General features: G+C 36.4%; 2 protein-coding genes across 3 annotated transcripts; both read right to left on the reverse strand.

Annotated features, from left to right (window-relative positions):
• Nucleotides 1-1,964: 1,964 nt before the first annotated feature.
• LOC104225192 (protein FAR1-RELATED SEQUENCE 5-like) lies at nucleotides 1,965-5,765 on the reverse strand. 2 transcript variants are annotated; one of them, XR_710526.2, is made up of 3 exons: nucleotides 3,142-5,765; nucleotides 2,531-2,680; nucleotides 2,367-2,457 (listed from the first exon to the last, which is right to left on the reverse strand). XR_710526.2 is itself a non-coding variant. In XM_009776959.2 (2 exons), the coding sequence occupies exons 1-2, from the start codon at nucleotides 5,338-5,340 to the stop codon at nucleotides 2,290-2,292; spliced, it is 2,367 nt and encodes a 788-aa protein (XP_009775261.1). In that variant the 5' UTR covers nucleotides 5,341-5,763; the 3' UTR covers nucleotides 1,965-2,289. The 2 variants fall into 2 exon arrangements, 1 of the variants encoding a protein (XP_009775261.1); XM_009776959.2 differs by lacking the exon at nucleotides 2,531-2,680 and having other exon boundaries at nucleotides 1,965-2,457; nucleotides 3,142-5,763.
• On the reverse strand, nucleotides 5,513-7,069 carry LOC138885886 (uncharacterized). The gene is made up of 3 exons (XM_070166881.1): nucleotides 6,809-7,069; nucleotides 6,239-6,742; nucleotides 5,513-5,578 (listed from the first exon to the last, which is right to left on the reverse strand). Exons 1-3 carry the CDS (start codon nucleotides 7,067-7,069, stop codon nucleotides 5,513-5,515), a joined length of 831 nt encoding a protein of 276 aa, XP_070022982.1.
• Nucleotides 7,070-21,890: the final 14,821 nt, after the last annotated feature.

A 21,890-nucleotide genomic window follows, 5' to 3' on the forward strand; every position in this document is an offset into this window, starting at 1 on the left:
TAACATTATGTAAGTACTTTCTCTTAAGCAAGTTGTAAGTTCTTATTTCTCTTTTATTTTTCCTCTTTTGAGATCTTGATCTACTTTGTTTTTTGTTTTAGTTTGAGAGAGAGAGACTTATTGTATGTTTTTTTATCTACTTTTTCTTAAGCAAGTTTGTATGTTCTTATTTTTCTTTAATTTTTTATTTTTTATTTATTTGTAGTTAATCTTTCAAATTGAATCACGTAAGTTGTGATACTAGTTTTTCAATATAACACAATATATCTTCCTCTTTAAGTAAATGATAATGCAAATTATTATTCAATTTCTTAATTAATTATTTAATTTTCTTTCCTTACATCAAGAAAAAATTTAATTACGCTTGCAATCCGAACCCTTCATTTCCACCAATGAGGTTCTTAGGTATTGACAACAAGTATTAAATATTGAAAAAGAATTACATGCAATGGACATTTTTCTTAAAATGAAAGAATGATGATAATGATAGTTATAAGTATACATCATAAAATTGAAGATTCTGCATTTGACATATACATAATAAGAACAACTATGAGAAGGCAGCTCTAAGAAAAAGATTTATGTTAGTGATATAACTTTAGTTTTATACGCATGCACATTAAATTTTTTAGTCTCTCCTATTTCAACCGAACTTGCAAAATTAGTTTTATAATTATAATTATACGACATGACAGTTGAAGGTTCTATGTTTGACACGTTCATAAAAAAACAACCATGAGACAAAAAATCTGATGAAAAGATTTAAAATTGTCACATAAAACTAATTTTATAATTATATACAAAAAGAAATTAATCTCTTCTATCTAAACTAGAAAAAATAATAATTTTTTTATGTTTTCATTATTCTCTTCTTTTACCGTGGTGAGGCGCGGATATATTCACTAGTCTGATTTATAAATCTGGTGCGACCAATTTATTCCCATTAAATAAAATTCTTTTTTCTTCTTTGTCACATATTCCTTATTTAATTAGTTACATGTACCTTGATATTTGTACATAAGAAGGCTTTTCCGTATAAACTCCACCAGCGTCAAACTAAGGTAGCATTAATTAAGGTTCAAGAAGTGTTTAATTTTTCTCTCAATGTTCTCAAATTCAACAAAAGATCATTTTTAAAAAGTTTTTCAGTTATGTGAAAACTAATAGCTTGTTTGGCCAAGCTTCTTTTTGGCCAAAAGTGAAAAGTACTTTTGGCCAAAAATTGAGGTGTTTGGCCAAGCTTTTGGAAAGAAAAAAAGTGCTTTTAAGGAGAAGCAGAAGCAGTTTTGGAGAAGCAAAAAAAAAGTATTTTCTCTCCAAAAGCACTTTTTTGAGAAACACTTTTAAAAAAATACACTTACAAGCAGTTTTTTAAAGCTTGGCCAAACACTAATTGCTGCTCAGAAGTGCTTTTCAAATTAATTAGCCAAACACAAACTGTTTCTCACCAAAAGTACTTTTGAGAAAAGCACTTCTCAAAACAAACTGATTTTTGCAGCTTGGCCAAACGAGCGATAAAAGCACGTCAAAGCAGTTTTTCAATTTTGCTAAAAGAAAAAATCCTAATGATATTGGTCGATGTTTTTTCAACTTTCGGCAAAAGCTGAAAGAACCAGAGTTTTTTACTGTTGTGTTTTCATATAAACGCCACTTTAAATTGATTGATTTTCCTAAAGTTTTTTTGAAGGTAAGAAAGAAGCATACTATCATCACAAACAATTATAATGGAATGAATAGAATTTCTCAATCCCTAATCAGAGATGTAGGAGATTAAATTTTAAAGTAGGCACTCATGTTCTATGTGAATAGATTTTGAGTTAACTGCTCATACTGTCTAGATTTTGATGCAAGTCAGTTTAAACAAAGGTTTGGAAAGTGGGGGATAACTGTTACTCCCTCCGTTCCAATTTATGCGAACCTATTTGTTTTTTGGTCGAATGACACCTTTCTAAATTTGGAAATAATTTTGCTTAAACTTACAATTTTATCCTTAATGAGAAGCTTTTATACCCACACAAATACTCTGACCATTTTTGACTTGTTTAGGACCACAAATTTCAAAAGTCTTCTTTTTTTCTTAAACTCTGTCCAGTCAAACAAGTTCACATAAATGGGAACGGAGGGAATACCTCTTTTGACCCGGGACTTCAAAAGTTTTTCTCCCATTGTACTTCTTGTCCTCTAGAGTCTAAACCATATCTCGATAATAACCAGAAACTATCTATCACACTGATGTGAGACCTGGCGTCGTGGATTGTAGATTCATTCAAATACACAAAAAAGACAATCTTAACCTTTCATACCTAACTTAATACTCTGAACTTTAACTGTTAACTGAAGCTTCTGCTGCTCAATATCTTTCAAGACCGTCATTAAGTTAGTCCGATATAATTCACATTTTTGTCTTGCACGTTCCAGCTTCCGTGTAAGTTTCTGTATTTTCTTGTCCTGTTCATCCTACAAGGAAATCAATAGATGAGTCAAGAATCCTCGAGCAGTTTCACATAGTCGATGAAAGAGGATGAATTACACAAGCGGATTATATAGACACCCCATTTTCCCATGTTCTTTGGAAAAGAAAGAACAGGCATTAGAGCTGGGTGAACATCTTAGCCAAATCATCGTGAGTGCAGACAACATTGTTCGAGTAGAAGTACCCAGAGAGAAAAGAAAGAACAATCTGCAGATAGAAAATAAATTGATAAACAACATCAAATTTGAAGTTAACAATACCCCAAATGATCCAACAGATACTCCCTCGAGGCTAGAAATTTTCAACTTAAAGTAACGAGTCAAGATAGCTAATCATTACAAGTGCAGATTATAGAGGAATATGTTAAGCCAACACAGAGGAAGATATCTGAAGGCGTAAAACAAACTAAAAATGTAAGCACTGATCAAATTCAAACTACAATTCTTATGGCTGGATCGAATTATAGTGGAAAAAACATTTATCTAAGATGTATAATTTTATTTGACTTGAGAAATGATCTGAGCAATCATTGTAAGATGGAAGGCAAAATAAATTCATGCAACCTTTAAAAAAAGAAAAAAGAACTACAAAAAAAAAAAAAAAAAAACAAACAAACAAATGTTGGTGAAGAAAATCTGAAATAAAAGAAAGATAAGAAATAAACTTACCACAGGTGTTGAAGGACCTCCACTCAATTGACGAGCCTCGAAGGGATTATTTACACGGCTCTCCAGAGTGGCAAACACTCCTTTGCAAGTTCCACCAGAATTAGAAACTCCCGCACCAGTTTTATTAAAAATAGCAACTTTATTTGCAGCTTCTCGCAAGGCATCCATAGCCACCTGGTAACATTCCTCATCTTTCGCACCTTCGTCTACATATTTGAAGGCTTCTCGCTGAAGATTGTTATATCTGTCATTAAAAGATTCCTGATAACTATTTAACAAATTACAGGTCTGTTCTTCCAACATGAGACCACTTTTAGCATTCCTAGTCCAACGCTTTAAAACATAACATGGAGGAAGCGTGAGAACATTGGTGACTCTGAAGACTGTTAGTATATGCCGGCAAAGGAGACTGGAGAATTCAAACATCTGACAGCTACACGACGCTTTAATTTCCCTGACATTGTAGTGAACTAAGTAAGACTTATGACTCTCCCCAAATTTAGCCACCTGAAATACAGTTGTTGCTTCATTATCATCAACTTTAGTTGCCAAGAATGTGAGTGTTTCAACGAGCTCCTCTTGAAACTTTATGAACAGTTTCCTTGTATAAATCTCAGCAGCTTGCTTCTCCATGGGTGACGGGGTCTTCAGAGCAGGGCCAATATGCATTGTGTCGTAATCTGCTTTAACTTCCTTCTCGTAGCGACTCTCTACAGCCTTTTCATACAACTTAATGAATTGCTGAAGAGTCGTTGATGCATTCACATATCCATCAAAATATGAATTCATACTGTCACTATGCTGCATTATAGACATTTCTGCAAAGAATGTATCCCTCAAATAGACCGGGACCCATTGCTTGCGATCAGCGTAAATAGCTTGAAGCCACTCATTTTCCCCAAGATCATACTTATCAATCAGGGTAAACCAACAAGCTTCAAACTCTTCAATGGACTCCGTCAAGCTTACACATTTATGAAATTCTGCTTCAAAATTAATATGCTCAGAGAGCACGTGGGACAACTTCTCTTGGCATTCTTTGAAAATATGCCATTTGCAGAACCTGTGACGTGCTTCGGGAAAAACCTGTCTAACAGCCAACCGAATCACTCGATCATGGTCAGTTGTGATTGAGACTGGCGGCTTCCCACACATTGCCATCAGCCAAGTACTAAACAACCAACTAAAAGATGCCTTGGATTCATTTATTAAGAGAGCACAACCAAATAGCACTGGCTGTCCATGATGATTTACCCCTGTGAATGGGGCAAATGGTAACCGATACCTGTTTGATCTGTAAGTGGTGTCAAAAGTGACAGTATCACCGAAATAACTAAAATTAGTCCGAGCCTTAGGGTCAGCCCAAAAGATATTACTCATACAATGATCCTCATCTCCTTGCACAGCATAGAAAAACGATGGATTTTCCAAATGCTTTTGTTTCAAATAATCAAGGAGAGTTTGGGGATCACCCCCAAGAGTTCTTTGTTTACTACTTCTCATGTAATTTCTACAATCACGTTCCGTAAATCCAACACTCCTAATTCCACCATACTCCTTGATCAAGGCAGACATTATCCCACTCGGACCAATTCCAGCTCCCTGTAATGTATCAATCAGCGACTTAGCTGGTCCCGACACATGTCGGTGTGAACGCAGGCAATGCACCTTATCAGGTGGAACAAGCTCATGGTTATGTTCTTTTACAAATCCTGACACAACCCATCTCCCCAAATTCTGAATCTTAACAACTAACATGGCCTTACACCCGACCCTAGTCTCAGCTCGGGGTCTCTTAATCCTAGCACCACCGCCATCACGCCCAGGCTTCTCCTTCTCAACACGAAACCCCTCTCTTGCACAAACAAACGACCTCTGAATAATAGCCCCGTCACGCCTAGACCTCCTAGACATGCTAACACGCGTACTAAACCCTACCCTACGTGCATACAAATTATAGAAGGCTTTCGCAGCCTCTTCCGACTCAAACTCCATTCCTTCATAAGGTTCAAGATTCATATCCCCATAAACTTCACCAGAAATTCTACCACTAACAATACCATCAAAAGGTTCCAATAATTGATTATTTTCCCCTCCTTCAATAGGGTGTTCAATGTCAATGGTTTCGTCTCCTACTCCTAAGCCAAACATATCAAATTCAATCACATCATTCCTGATTCCCAACGGTTCGAGCTCCATTTTCCACAACTAAAATTATACTATGCTAAAACAACACATTCAAGTACAACTGGGAATCCGAGAAATTTGATAGTAAAATGCATACAGTAAAGCAATAGTAGCTTGGACTGACCATTATCAGGCTACATTTTCATACAAGTATAATTTGTACTATATATTCAAATTGCTACCTTTACCCGTCAAAATAAAGGGAAGCACAGGACTGAGGTTCTGAGAAATGTTGAAATTGGGCACGGGCCTGAGAAAATTTAGGTTAGGGTTAGCAGTTGCATTGAGAACTGAGCTGAATTGCGAAAATTCTTTAGAGCAATTGGACAGGAGAGAGAGGCTCGAAAATTACGAACAAGGATGTTGGTTTACACTTTGTACCCTAATTTTGATACACGTTTACAAATTCGCCCATATATTTTCGTTGCTTAGTCGTCTTTCTGTTTTTAAAGTCCCCCGGTACGAGGGAAGCAAGACGCTATATACCAATACACAGGCAACCACTTAAACTTAGTCACAATTTTCCCTTTAGACACCAAAACTAAAGTTGTTACCTATTAAACATCTAAATAATAACAACATACCCAGTATTATCCCATACAGTGAGGTCTGGGGAGGATAATGTGTACACAGACCTTACCCCTACCTTATGAGGAAAGAGAGACTGTTTCCAATAGACCTCAACTCAGGAAAGCATAAGCACCACATTAATAAAAATATACACACGAAGGGACAGTACTATATAAAAGCAGAATAAAAACAACAAGATAGTAAGGTGATCAACAATGAAAGAAAACAACGGTTAGACATAAAAAACTACTACCAACAGAAAGTGAGATTGCGTGCCAATACTACTTTAATGAACACTCTAGACTACCTACTCTACTGCCCTAATCCTCGACCTCCATACCTTTCTATCAAGGGTCATGTTTTCAGTCAGTTGAAGCTGCACCATGTCTTGCCTAATCACCTCTCCCCACCTCTTCTTTGGCCTACCTCTACCTCTCTGTAGGCCCTCTAATGTCAACCTCTCATACCTCCTCACCGGGGCATCTGTGCTCCTCCTTCTTAAATGACCAAACCACCTAAGTTGCGCTTCCCGCATCTTGTCCTCAATAGGGGCCACACCCACCTTATCGCGAATAACCTCATTTCTGATTCTATCTAACCTGGTGTGCCCGCACATCCATCTCGACATCCTCATTTCTTCTACCTTCATCTTCTGGACATGAGCGATCTTGACTGGGCAACACTCAGCCACATACAACATCGTTGGTCTAACCACCACTCTGTAGAACTTACCCTTAAGTTTTAGTGACACCTTCTTGTCACACAATACACCGGAAGCAAGTCCTCTTTTCATCCATCCCGCCCCAATACGATGTGTTACATCTTCATCAATCTCCCCATCTCCCTAAATAATAGACCCAAAGTACTTAAAACTACCATTCCTAGGGATGACCTGTGAGTCCAGCCTCACCTCCCCTTCCCCTCCTCGAGTCTTCCCACTGAACTTACACTCCAAGTATTCTGTCTTGGTCCTGCTCAACTTGAAACCTTTAGATTCCAGGGTTTGCCTCCCTAATTTCGTGTTTACACCGTCTTGCATCTCGTAAATCAATACAATATCATCAACAAATAGCATGCACCACGGCACCTCTCCTTGGATATGGTACGTCAGTACGTCCATCGTCAAAGCAAACAAAAAAGGGCTGTGTGCTAACCCCTGATGCAACCCCATCATAACAAGAAAATGGTCCGAGTCCCCACCATCATCCTCACTCGGGTCATTACTCCATCGTACATGTCCTTAATCAACCTAACGTATGCAACCTCTAGCCTCCAAACATCTCCACAAAATCTCCCTCGGAACATTATCGTACGCCTTTTCTAAGTCAATGAACATCATATGCAAGTCCTTCTTTCTCTCCCTATACCACTCCATCAATCTCCTAACAAAGTGGATGACGTCTGTTGTCGAACGCCCCGTCATAAACCCAAACTGGTTCTCGTAAATAGACGCACTCCTCCTCACCCTTAGCTAATGCTGTATTCTGGGCCCGGGCCCGGGCCTAAATGGGCCAAACGGGCCGGACTTAACGGGCCTGGGCTTAGTGGGCCTGGGCTCTAGCGGTCTCGGGGCTCACGGTCCCGGGCTTCGTAGGCTCAACGGGTGGAACCAGCCCGTGACGGGCCTAAGCCCATATAGTCCTGGCTAAACGAGTCGGGCTCGTGGGCTTAGCGGGCCTAACGGGCTTTTTTATTTCCGTGCTTTTTTTTTAATTTTTTTTGTTTAAGGAAATTTCTTGTAAACCATATCATGGCTATATAAAAAAAATATATGTAATATATATGTAGAAATCTAATTATTAAAGTGCTTGACGAAAAAGTAAAATAACAAAACAATAGTAAAACTAAATTGCCATGCATAATAAATTAATTAGAAAGAACAACATGAAGCATAAATACGTCTAATAATTTTAAAATAACACAAATTGTTGAAAATCTTAAAGACGAATTTGCGGATAAATACCATCAACACAATACGTTATATGCCTCCTTAAAATGCCTGTGGTATACCCTGAACGAAAATTTAAGACTCTTCCACAGTTCTTGCATTTTAATATTTGGCCTTCTTCATTTTCTTCAAGCACTTCATAGTAGTGCGAAACAAATAAGCGCACTCTTTCCGAACGAGGCATGATGTAACTTGAAAATTAAGATTGAGACTTGAAGTCTTGAAAATTGGAGATTGAGAGATTGAGAGAAATTTAGATTGAGAAATGAGTATTGAGTATTGAAATAAAGAAGAGGGAGGGGGATATGTATAGTGTTAGAGAAGGTTAGTTTTGTAAATTGAAAAAAAAAACGGCTATTTGTGCAATATGGCCGTTGGTGGTCATTGGGGGTGGGGCCCTCATTTTGAATTTTGAAAAATCTTGTTTTGTAGTATATATAGTATACTAGTATAGTGTACTATATATAGTATGTTATGTATATATATTTCCAAATATAATTTCTTATATTGTTTTGTAGTATATATACATACATATATATATATATATATATATATATATATATATATATATATCCTTATATATTTTCTTGTAGTATATATTGTATGTTATGTATATATATTACCTTATATATTTTCTTGCAGTATATATTGTATGTTATGTATATATATTCCCTTATATATTTTCTTGTAGTTTATATTGTATGTTATGTATATATATTATAGCTTATATATTTTCTTGTAGTATATATTGTATGTTATGTATATATATTCCCTTATATATTTTCTTGTAGTATATATTGTATGTTATGTATATATATTTCCTTATATATTTTCTTGTAGTATATATTGTATGTTATGTATATATATTATAGCTTATAAATAATTGCAAGTTAAAGACAAAAAAATATTGCAAAAAGATATTCAAGGGCATGTCTTATAATTTTTATTACCAAAAATGGCATATCTTTCTTAGTCTTCCTCCCCCAATGGAATGAGCACAACAAGGTACTAATACCACTATTAAAAGGGAAAAAAACTAAAAGAAGATATGCCAAAGTACAAGTTACACCATAATCTACATTGTATCTCTAATAAATTTCATAAATTCTTCAAGGTTCGGAGGAGGTTGCGTTGGTGGTGGTGGAAAAGAAGCTTCTTCATCACCACTTACGGGCGAAGCAGCATCCTCCGCAAGTTCCTCCATCATTTCTTCATAAGCTTTATCTATCGCCGGTTGTGATTCCGCAATTCCAAAGTTTCTTCTTTCCGAGCGGATCCAATCTCTGAACAGTACTGATTTTTCCAAGCTCTCCCTCATTGACGCTCTATTATCACCTATTTGAAGTCTTGCTTGACTGAAAGGGCTCTCTGATGCAACAGTTGAAGCTTGAATAGATAAAATATCCCGAGCCATCCTTGCAAGAACCGAAAAATGTTTTTCCCTTGCCTTCCACCATTCCAAAAGATCAAAAGTGCCGTCTGGATTCTCCTTTTCAAGTCCATGCGACAAATAAACTTGAAGCTCATTTAGATGTGAAGTTTCATCATAATTATCACCTTGAGAACCCCTGAACTCCGTCCAAGATTTAAGTGCTTTTAAGCCCGCAGCTCTTTTAGACGATTGTGAACTAGACGAAGTAGGGATTGGAACATTTGGCCTAGCATGCTCTAAGGCAAGTTGATAATCATTATAAATTGTTTGAGCATTGATTTTAATTGAGGCTTTTGCATCTGCAAGTGTAGCAAATTCCTCATCTGAAAGATCTAAAGCCTTATAAATATTTGAGTACCAAAAATGAGGACCTCCTAATTTCATTGTAGGATTTAACATTGCAGCAATACCATAAATAGGAGGGATAGGGAAAAAATATTTTTTAAACTTTTCTTTCATTTCATTTATAGCAAGTTGATAAATTTCCCCACCCTCCGAAAATTCAACAAACAAATCACATAGTGCTGCAATATAAACTAAATAGTTTGAAATAGTAGGATAATATTGCCCAGAAAATGCATTTGTAGCAATTTGAAAATATTCTAAAAAATCTATAAGAATTTTAACATTCGTCCAATGTTGAGTAGTAAGCATTTCATCATCATCCTCACCACCTACCCGAGCATTAAACGTTGCATTAATTGGGTTTCTATATTCATATGCAACTACTAAACTTCCGTACATACAATTCCATCTAGTCGGGCAAGCTTTAGGAACCTTTCTTTCTCTAAGGCCATATTCATCACATTTTTTAAAATATTCTCTTAGTCTACTTCTACGGTTTGAATAAAAAAGCCAATTAAGAGCCATTCTAACCTTTTCAATTTCTAAATTTAAAATTCGCATACCATCACCGACAATTAAATGATAAATATGACAAATACATCTAACATGGAATATATTCCTAAATGCAGGATTTAGTGTTGTTGTAAGTATGCCTATAGCACTAGTGTTACTAGCAGCATTATCCATAGAAATTGCCATTATTTTATCTCTAAAGCAAAAATATCTACAAATATCTGCAACAGTGTTAGCTATAAACTTACCTGTGTGACATGAATTAATTATTCTATACGCAATAATGCATTTTTGCATTGTCCACTCCTCATCTATCCAATGACTTGTAACAGTTAGTGTCACACCTCTTTTTTACACAACATCCTGGAGGAGGGCATATGTAAAGAGAGTTTTTCCGATCAAAGGACAATCGAAACAGGATTCTTTATTAATTTCAGAGTCGCCACCTGGGAATTTTCTGGCATCCCAAGTCACCAGTTTTAATCCTGAATCGAGGAAAATATGACTCTGTTTAACAGTCTGCGAACCAGAAATCCGAGTAAGGAATTCTGTTAATCGGGGAGAAGGTGTTAAGCATTCCCGAATTCCGTGGTAGCACGGTCGCTTAACAATCTATACTTGGCCTAATTATCTTGATTTACTAAATTCATTTTTTAGAACTTATTGCATAGTTTTATTACCGCTTTTAGTTAGATTGTTTATAATTATAGACCTGTCTTGAAACGAATCACGCGTACGTATATCCATTTTTTTTATATATGTAAAGAATCATATCACGCATACGTGTACACAATAAGATTAATAGCATATTTTTATTTTTATTTTAAAAAATGAATTTTTGGCCGAAATTGTGCGTGCTTAAAATAAAATTACGAACACTCGTCACTCTTGTATGATTAAATAGTGAACTGCGCATCTCGGATTATATGAAATAAATTAATTTAATAACCTCCGAAAAACCCCTTTTTATTAAGAAGGTTTGCTTGAAGTTGCGCGAACGCATACTCCGAATTGTCTTTAGAAATATAATCATGTCACGCGAACGTGTCCACAACTACACAATAATATTCTTAAATGCAATAAAGATTTTTTACAAATGTTTATTATGTCCGTCTATATTAAATATGACAGCCATGGGAAATTACTGAATGGAGTGCCTCGAGATTTCTAGAAAATCAAAATTTATTAGGTGTTGACCACAGGTTATACGGTTTAAAAGTGTGAATTATACGCCTCAAAACTATTCAAACTAGAAGAGTTAATGAGATAAAAAATATGCAACTAAAATTACAATTTTATCGTGAATACAATATCCGTAATTTGTTTATGTGTTTTAGTGCTTGATAATTATATGCACAAGTTATTTATTATTTTTCTAGGCTTATGACTAAGTGTATGTGTTTAAAAACTTGCCCAACGAATTACTTGTAAAACTAGGAAGAAATTAGTTGATAAGCGTACCAATTGTTTTAAAAGAATTTCCATTATTCTACTCGGAGCAAACTCCTCTTTGTATATTTTTACTTAAAATACCGAAATCAGTATTCCTAGATCCAATCCTCTTGTACACAATCATTTTTAGTCCAAAGTCCCAGTTATTCTATGGATTTGCTTATGACGGTTTATTTTAGACGGACAAAATCAAACCAATTATTGCTTAGACTTATGCAAATTATTTATAAATGCTAAATCTATACCTTATAATGATGTTGACATTATTTTTATATTATTTTATAAGAAAATGGGCTAATTGCATTCCTAAAATAAAACAGGCCATTTATTATTAAGAAAGAAAACTGATTTATAAAATGATTTTAATAGATAAATTTATACTACATATGCCGCGAATACACGTTTGAATCTTTCGGGATACTCCAATACCTTAAACGTAACGGATTATATCAATTCACCTCTCACTTATGGTTATACACATAGCTGTTATCATGCCATATACGAACAAGAAACAACTTACATCAACTAGATTTAAACAAAAATCGGATGTTTGACGAGACATATTAGTAATGTGGTTTCTTGATATTTCCATGTTATCCTATACTTAGCCAACAAGATTACAAAATTTAATTAATGGTCAGCTTTCTACCTCGTTCTCTATCTTGACAATTCGAAAATAAATATTACCACTAAACTTCATAAATAAATAAGATTACCACAGAGCTTATACTAACTTCAAAAGGCCAGTTGGCTAATAGCTCCCATGTCAAGTATAATACTACATTAGCTAACTAAAAAAAAACTGAAACTTAACTAATAGATTTAAATGAGTAGAGGACATATTTGAAATTCCAGACTTCATTTATCTGCAATATTGAAGCTTTTCATGACATGAGTCTACAAATATATACCTGGAAACGAGGGTAAAAGAGGTAATATTTCAGCAATAGCAGCAACAGAAACCCAACAGCAGAAAAATGCCAAACAGTTCAGCAGGTTTGAACAAACCAGCAAGATCCATGAAAACCAGATGAACAGTAGCAGAAATCTTAGGAAATTTCAGATTCAAACCAAACAATATCACCAAACAAACCCGGACAGATGCAAGGAAACAATATTTCTGATTTTTAAAACTTAGGAAAGGCAAATTGAAACTCTTAATCTCCAAAATCAGCCTTAACACTAACTTCTTATGTAAAATTCTGTTTTTACTTTTCTGATTTTTCTCCCTTTTTTTTTCTTGTTCCTAAAATCAGCCAGTTTTCTTCCTCTCTTTTTTCTCTGTTCTTTTTTTGTTCTTAAAATCCAGTCCTCTTTCTTTCTCTCCAATCTCCCCTCCAGAATCTGTTCCTAACATCCCCTTTTATACAAATTGTTCCCCCCTCCTCCAACCTACTGCCCGGACCCCTTTTCCCCTTTTAAAATCAGAAATTTCCCACTTTTTCACTTTTAGTTCCACTAAGAAAGCTTATTCCCTTATTTTCAGCCCCTCCATTCCCTTTTGTTCCCCATTGGTGTATTAATTAATACCCCACTTAACAAAACACTAACATTAAACTATTATACTGACTGTTTTATTCCCAAATTACCCCTGAAAGTTATGAAATTACTGCCTTACCCACTCCCTTTCAACCTGCATTGAACCTCTCCAACCAATTCAAATCCAATCACTAACTGAATTCAATTAACTACAACAGCTATAACCAATTCAATTTGAACTCAAATGACCATTCAAACCAGGATGGATTTAAATCAGATCAAATGGCATCAACATAAGAACAATGATCCAGGGTAGTCAATGACCAATAACTTCAGTTCAAGGAACTGAATACCAACAGGCTCAATTCTAAGTATAAATATAACAATGAACTCATTTTAGTACAACTTCAGAACATGAACGAGGCAAGAGGGGAAACAGACAGGAATGAACCATAACCTAGACTATTATCAGGATAATCTTAACATTCAAATGTCCCAAACTAATCGACAACACTTATTTGATCGATTATACAAATGATAGCATATAACAATTATAGCAAACATAAACAAGTGAAAGAATTGGACAAAATAAAAAGTCTACTGAAGATGAGCAGAATTAACTGATAGAAGATGGAAAATTAATAAAACTACACTAAACAGATACATAGATAAACAAAAATCATAAATATAGAATAAAAGAAAAAGGAAAATACCTCAAAACCTCAGAAATATTCCGACCCAGGCTCGAACTTGAATTTGGACACTTTGAGGTCGAACAGACTTTAATCGGAGTATTCTCAATTGAGAATACCTCGATTAAGGTCTATTAGACCCCAATCTTTTATTTAATTTTGGACAGATTCCATGATTTGGAATTTTAGGGTTCTTGAGGGTCTGATTTGGGGCTCGATCATTTCTGGTCAGATTCGAACCAAACCAAGTTTGGTTTGGTTACGAGTGAGGTCAGGAGAGTGACTGGTGTGACTTTGGGGTACATTAGGGTAGTTTTAGGTTTTGCTCGAATCTTCAAATGAAGATTCGAGCAGTTCCAGGAAGATTCAACCTAAACTACTACCAGATTCATGACGAGGATGGTCAAGAGAAGCTATGGTGTTGATTTGGAAGCCATCAGAAAAGGTTAGGTTTTCAGGCCAAGCTTTGATCGAAGATTCGAGACGTTGGGGCCTGATTTGAGGGATATAGGTTACATATTTGGAACGGGGAGGTCGAGGGGAAGCTATAGTGTAAAGATGGGGTCGTTTGGACCACCGGAACCGCCGTGAGGCGATTTTCGGTGGGCGGTGCACGGTGGTTGACGGTGGGGATATGTTTGGTCTCTGAAGATTAGAGACGAAGGTGAGAAAAGGGGGGAGGGGTATGGCTTTGGGGGGTGGGGTAAGGATTTAGGCTTATATAGTGGGGTGGGGATTTGATATAGGCCGTTGGATCTAATGAGATCAATGGTCTGGATTGATCGAGTAAGTAGAACGACGTCGCTTTGTTTATCCTTAAGACCGGATCAGTTTTGGATGGGAACGGGTCGGGTGTGGAAGAATTGATCTGGGGCGTTGATCAAGTGAAATCAACGAACCAGATTGAGAATGATGAAACGATGTCGTTTAATTTAGCTGTAGGTGGACTGGATTTGGGACGGGTATGGGCTGGTTTTGGACGGGTTTAAAGGTGTATTTTGTTTGGGCTTTGAAACTTTTGGCCCAAATCCGGGTCTTCTAATTTTTCCTTTCTTTTTGTTTTCTAAATTTTTCTAAAATCAACAACCAAATTAACTTATTAGAATACTAATTATCCTTTAATAACATTTATTACATACAACTAAATGTCAATTAACAATAAAACCAACATAATTTATCAGTGCTAAAAATGCAAAAGTTCCTATTTTTCTGTGATTTTCCGTTTTGTAAAACAAACTTGTTAATTCCTAAATTGTAAAACTAAATCCTAAATGTACATGTAACACATATTACATTATATATATATTTTTTTGTATTTTTTAATGCATTAATAAAACTACACATGCACACATACCTATGCAAACAAACGGGAAAACCGCACAATATTTCCTCAAAATAACACATAATTAAAGAAAAGACCTAATTTCGGGAGTTATTTTGGAGTAATTCGTATGAGGCAAAAATTACGTGCTCACAGTTAGATAATCACAATCATTACCACTTCTACCAATATCAGTAGTAATAGAAATTCGATTAGTTATATGAGTAAATAAATACCGCAAATATTGTTCATATTCATGTTTATATTTATAAATATCGCTCTTAACTGTGGCGCGAGGCCAACCTTTATAAGTAGGATTAAAAACTCTTCTAATATAATGCACCCAATTAGGATTAGAAGGAAAAGAATAGGGTAAGCACATAACGGTAACCATCTTTGCTAATTCTTCACGATCTCTATTTGGATCGTAATATAAAATACCTCCGGTCACAGTGTTAATTCCTGGTTGAACTAGATTTGAACCTGTACTAGGGTTAACATCAAAATCTACATGTGTTCCCTCTAGCTGTGCTTTCATTTGTAAATATCTAACTTTATCTCTAGAGTGTGTTTTTATGTGCCTAGTCAAACTACCCGTGCCGCTACGGTCTCCAATATATTTATGAGCCAGTAATTTCCCACATGTTTTACACTTAGTCTTATTTTGTTCTCTTACTTGAGTAAAAAAATTCCAAACTAATGATGTTTCTAGGCGTTTAGGAGGTTGTCTATTAAAACTAGGGGTTTCTACAGGTGGGTCGGGCGGTACATCAGTTGGGTTATTAACAGGACTAGTAGGTGTATCATCTAAATCCGGTTGGGTTTCATCTTCATCCTCATTTTCAAAGATAGTTTCATTAGGATAAAGAGTATTCATAGTTTCATCATCTAAATTTTCACCTGGTGCAACATTATGGCAAACTTGACTATCGGAAAATTGAAAACAGGGGTTATCACTATCAAGAATAATAGGAGCAGCAAGACGTCTACCAGGTCACTACTTTCACCAGTTTTAGCTTACCCTTACCACCAAAAATATTTTTCAAAGAAAATGCCATATTAATTATAATTATACTAAATAAAACTAACAAAACTATAATATTAAAACTTAAGAGTTGGAACGCGTTTACCGAATTGCCGAACAACTTCTTGAAAATTGAAAATCGTTGAAGACTTGAATACTTCAATTCACCAACTTCACAATTTTTCACGAAATTTCAACAATAAAATAAGCAATTATAGTAGAGAGATTGAGAGAGATTGATGAATTGGTGAGTAAAAATGAAAGAATAAGGGGGTATTTATAGTTGAGAATTGGGAAAAAGTATGATTATATAAAGTTTGAGGACCAAATGGCTATTTTTGAAAGTTCCAAACGGTCAAAATTGCAGCCTAATGACTACTTTTTTAATTTTTGACCGTTGCTATTTTTTAAATTTTTTTTTTAAAAAAATAGTCGTTAGGCCCGGTAAGACCGGCCCAGGCCCGCCAGCCGGTCCCGGGCTTAGCGATCCCGGGCTCGTGGGCTATTTCATCATACCCGGCCCGCCCCGGGCTTTTTGCACCATTAAGGACCGGCCCACCAGGCCCGTTTAGCCCCGTTAGGACCGCGGGCCCGGTCCGGTCCCGATCCCAGCCCGGCCCACCATACATCACTACCCTTAGCTCTACCACTCTCTCCTAGACTTTCATAGTATGGCTAAGCAGCTTGATACCTCGATAGTTATTGCCATTTTGGATATTACCCTTGTTCTTGTATGCATGAACCATCGTGCTCCACCTCCATTATTCGGGCATCTTCTTCATTCTTAAAATGACATTAAATAACCTAGTAAGCCACTCCAAGCCTGCCTTGCCCGCACTCTTCCAAAACTCCACCGGAATTTCATCCGGCCCGATCATTTTACCCTTGCTCATCTTACATATAACCCCCTCAACTTCATCAGCTCTAATCCGCCTACAATACCCAAAGTCACAACGACTTTCCATGAGTTCCAAATCACCCAATACAATGCTCCTGTCCCCCTTCTCATTTAAGAGATTATGAAAGTAGGTTTGTCATCTCCAACGGATAAGTCCCTCATCCAACAAAACTCTACCTTCTTCATCCTTAATGCACTTCACTTGGTCCAAGTCACGCGTTTCTCGTGCCTTGACTAACCTGAACAACCTCTTATCCCAACCTCGGCCCTCGAGTTCCTCATACAAACGACTAAAAGTTGCAGTCTTGGCCACCGTTATTGCCAGCTTTGCCTTTTTCTTAGCCAACTTATAATGCTCCCTATTCGCCCTTTTCTCCTCCTTGTCTCCACTTTCCACCCGCTATTAAACACCAAAAGTATGTCAATATTGTGATTATTGAACACTTCATACAGATATGGCTCAACGAGTAACTTTCACTTACAACTGAGCGCCGTGAACAACTTAAATATAACTTTTTCTCTATTTTTTTTCCATCTCCTTCTTTCTTGTTTAGCTTCTCTGCCACCACATCCCTCTTCGTTTGTCGTATTTATTTCCTAGTTTGTATTCCTCATTTCTTACAGATTTATCCCACTCTATATAGTTATTAATTCACTCTTCTACTTCAAAACCCCAAAATTTAGAAGATCATATTCTAATTAGCATAAACAAAGAAACTAAAATTTCATGGTTGATTTGCAACTTGCATTCTATTTAAGAGATAATCAGTAAGAAGCCATGCGGCACATGTCCTCTTTTTCTCGCATTCTCAAGAATCGTGACAAGCTCATTTGGCGTCCGCCATAGTTGCAGTGGATTATTTTGTTTAACCTATGTATCATCTCAGAAACCACATAAATCAGACATAAAATGGGTAGCTTTTGGATTTTCAGAGTGAAAATTCCTCAAACAAGAGGTAGGCATCTAAAGTATTCTTGTTATCCAGTTAATGTAGAAAGAATCAACTTCTTTCGATCAAACAGAAAGATGGAAGCCGGAGCTCAATTTTTTTTTTTTTGGAGGAACCAACAAAATGTAGGTTCTCTGAGTTTGTTGTATCCAAACGCACACGCAAGTATACACAGTCGAAAAGTAATAAAGTTGTTTACTTGTAAAATGGTTCAAATAAATTTATAGTGTGATTTATAGACAAACAAATCTATTTGACCCAAAAATAATAATTAAATGAGAGCATACTTAAGATTATCAAATAAAACTTAAGAATATAACAAGCCTGACTAAGAATTTAGTCTTTCCGATGACAAGAGTGAAAGCAGTGTTCCAGTGCTAAAATTGAGCGTAATATGGCAGTTGATTATAGCTTTTTGTATACAAAGTATTTTGTGTCTTCCAATGATGATAATTCTCCTATTTATAGCCTTATTTAGGGATACAAGATCCCCAAATTAAGCTTCTCTTGAATGAGAATAAAATCGTCATTGATGGCTGCATAACGATTGGCGTTGAATGCTGATAGTCACTGTAACGACTGCTCATTAAATGTTATCCGATATCAAATCTTTGAATCTTTATTGTCAGCTACTCTGCCTTCGGGATCCATAGAGAACCAGCCACACACTCGCATCCGGTGCCAGTCATCTGCCGACTCACGTTCCACATGTCTTCGGTTTCACGTGTAACCTCATCATTTGACCAACTGTCATTAATCAATTTTATCCTATATAGATAGTCCCCCTACTTTTTGGTGATGAAACTCAGTGTTATCGAAAAGTAGATAAGAATTCTTTTCTTGGTGGGACAGTTCCTGAACAGTCTCGAACACTTGAAAGGACACACGTCTTCTTGCATTTAATAACTTGAACACGTGTTGTTCTGTGATTCAACAAGTATTTTTGTCGGTTTTGAGGTAATCATGACCACGATTTTTGTCGTCTATAACTTCTCCACTACTCATCATTTTTACTATTTACTTTTACAACTTCTTCTTCTTCTTTGAATCTCCTTAGAGCTTTTCTGCAATATTCAACCTTCTTAGTAAACAAATCTTCATAAACGTGTCTTCAAACACTGTCGCCCCCAAAAACTTTTACCTTCTCTTTGATGGAGGTCGAAAGAAGAACAAAAACAAGGAGGTTGACGTCGAGTCTAAACCTCCAACTGTAAACACCATCATACCACTTCACCTTAACACGACATCTGATCTTCAAGAATAAAAACCACCTCCAAACCCTAAAGTGACATGTTTTGGCATGTTCATAGATACTCTTCTTCTATTCGTTTTTCTAGCATCCCTGTTGTTAGGAGGAATGCAATTGGGGTAACATCAAAATTCTCAACCCCGACGCGATAGATCGAGTTACCTACTCCAAGTTGGGTTTCATGTATGTTTATGCGTACCCTTTCACATTGGGTCCTTTCACCTTGGGAGTGGTGACAGATTTGACCCAATAATCTTTGAATTCTGCCACGGGTGCCAAGTCTGCTTGGCACAAAGGTCCATCCATATGGCGTATGGTGGCCTGCCTCTGCCAATTATGCGCTGAAACTAGGGAAACCCAAAATCTTGCGCATATGATGAACCTCCACTCCCTAAAGATTTTTCATGGGGGTGTGTTGAATCTTAGCAAGTGTGGTCTTCACGCCCTCCTAACCCATGTTGATGACGATAATGAGGCAGAATGGTTTGTTGTCATCGCTACTCGGGACATCATCCTGACCACAACACCAGCCTTTCCTGAATCATGGAATGTTTTCCGTAAGTCTTCGAGTCTTTTGTTTCCTTTCCATGTAAAACGAAAATTTCTTTCTTTGTTGACTTCTTATTTCCTTCATCCCAGCTACTCATTAGGAACCACCATGGGTTCAAGGTCTGGCCTAATGGGTTCATAAAATTCTAAATATCACTACTTCGGTAACCCCTTGGTGGAAAGAAAGGGCTCCCAAATACGGATGGAAAGCCAAGAACCATGGTAAGCAAAAATTCTTCTCTCTTTGAATCGTATTTGTACAAAAACGATTAGGAATAATCTATTAACTGTCTTTTTGCTCCACACAGGACTTCCAAAGGGTTTCGTCATCTGTCTCGATGTCGAGGCTCTTGATGACCCGGCAGAAGCCGCACGAGTGCTGCAAGGTGCCCTTAACCGGAGGAGGGCTTGTGAATCTAATTATGCCTCTGGTGAAGGTGCTTCCTCCTAGAGTCCCTAGCCCAAAAACAAGAAACTAAAGAGGAAACCGTCTGGGACTTAGGAGAAAAGAATAAAGGAAACACCAACCGGGTCGGCTACAGTGCTCATCGATGATGAAGAAGTCAACGATGAAGAGGCTTCCCAAGCATTAAAAAAGACTATAATTTACTATTAATGACTAGGAAACCCACATAAATTAATTTTAAACACGGAGGGCCAAAATTGAGCGTCAATAGGAATTGCCACATCATTTAACGCATGACATCATCTTGCTGGCTTTGAGTTTGACTGGACATGCCATGTCACTTGACACATGATATGAGTCTGGGCTTTAATATAAAATGGACCTTAGACTTGAAAATAATGAAATTAACTAATTTAATTTATAAAACCCAAATTAATTATTCAACCCAAAAGAATTTAATATAAATTTTATATGAATTAGACTCAATAAATTTTATATGTCTACAAACGCCCCCAACTTCAAGGCTTGTTGGAGTGTAGTCTTGTCGAAGCTCGAAGACGAGGCTTCAAGTATCCATGAGACGACCGCTTTCTTTTTTGCTCATAAATAAAGAACACTTGAATTCTTTGAGAAATTGTGACTCTCCAGTGAAGCGTGTAATCAAAGCCATCAAACAAGGCCTTCTTACTTAGCTTTCATTTTCTACTTTGGTTATGAATTCAATGATATATTCCTTGCCATACGTGAAGTTCACCAAATGAACTAACCTAAATTGAATTGGGAAATTCTGATGCCAAGTATGTTGTACTCAAACAACGTATTTTTTGTAACATTTATAGAAAAATAATGGTCACCAAAGCATGGCCACAATGAAGAATGTAAGATAATTCCATCGTAGATTAACTTTTTATGCCAAAGCCACGTGAGAATCATGCATGAAGCCATCCCCTATACCACTTTGACTTGAACTCAAACACACATCAGAAGTTAGCTTCTAACGAATATTTACCATTTAAACTTTCAAGTCCAACAAGAATTTCCTTTTTTACTTTAAGGAAATTTTTTTATCACAAGGAAAGTTCCACCGCCTTCAAACAATCTATATAAGGGTTCTTTGTTGCCTTTACCTTGACATGTGAGAGCCGTGAAATTAGGGTTCCTTTCTGTTTAACCAAAAATATGATTCTTTGGTCAAAGTTAAAGACAAATAGAAATTGGGGCTACTGATAATCAGGAGACGAAAAAGAAATAATAGACTTTTTGAGAATGACAAATAAGCAGTAGATAAGTTTGTATTTTAATGTAATGTTGATGGTATCCTCTGTCCTTACAAATGACCCGACCTCCTCCTTTTATAGTTGATCCTAAGTAAAGGAGTAATACCTTAGTCTTAATGAGACAATTATGAGCAATAAATGACATTAAATAAGACGTTACACAATCATTCCTATTTAATACCAATTCTCTAACGTATTGGGTATTTAATATTGAATTTGGACTCCTTTTTGTCATCATATCCATGTCTTCAATGCCTTCTGATCTCTTGGCTTTAAATGACCTAAATAGGTACGAAGCTTGTATTATTCGTATTGCCTCTCGTGCCTATTTAGCTTTCCTTTCCCCGTATCTGTTGTCACTCGTGCCTCTTAACTGATCATCATGTTTTGACCATTTGACCAGTCCTCGTGTCATGCCACGTCACCTTCAATGTAAATTCAGTTTTTTTCCAATACA

Source organism: Nicotiana sylvestris, chromosome 2 (assembly GCF_000393655.2).
Source record: "Nicotiana sylvestris chromosome 2, ASM39365v2, whole genome shotgun sequence".
Classification (NCBI taxonomy): domain Eukaryota; kingdom Viridiplantae; phylum Streptophyta; class Magnoliopsida; order Solanales; family Solanaceae; genus Nicotiana; species Nicotiana sylvestris.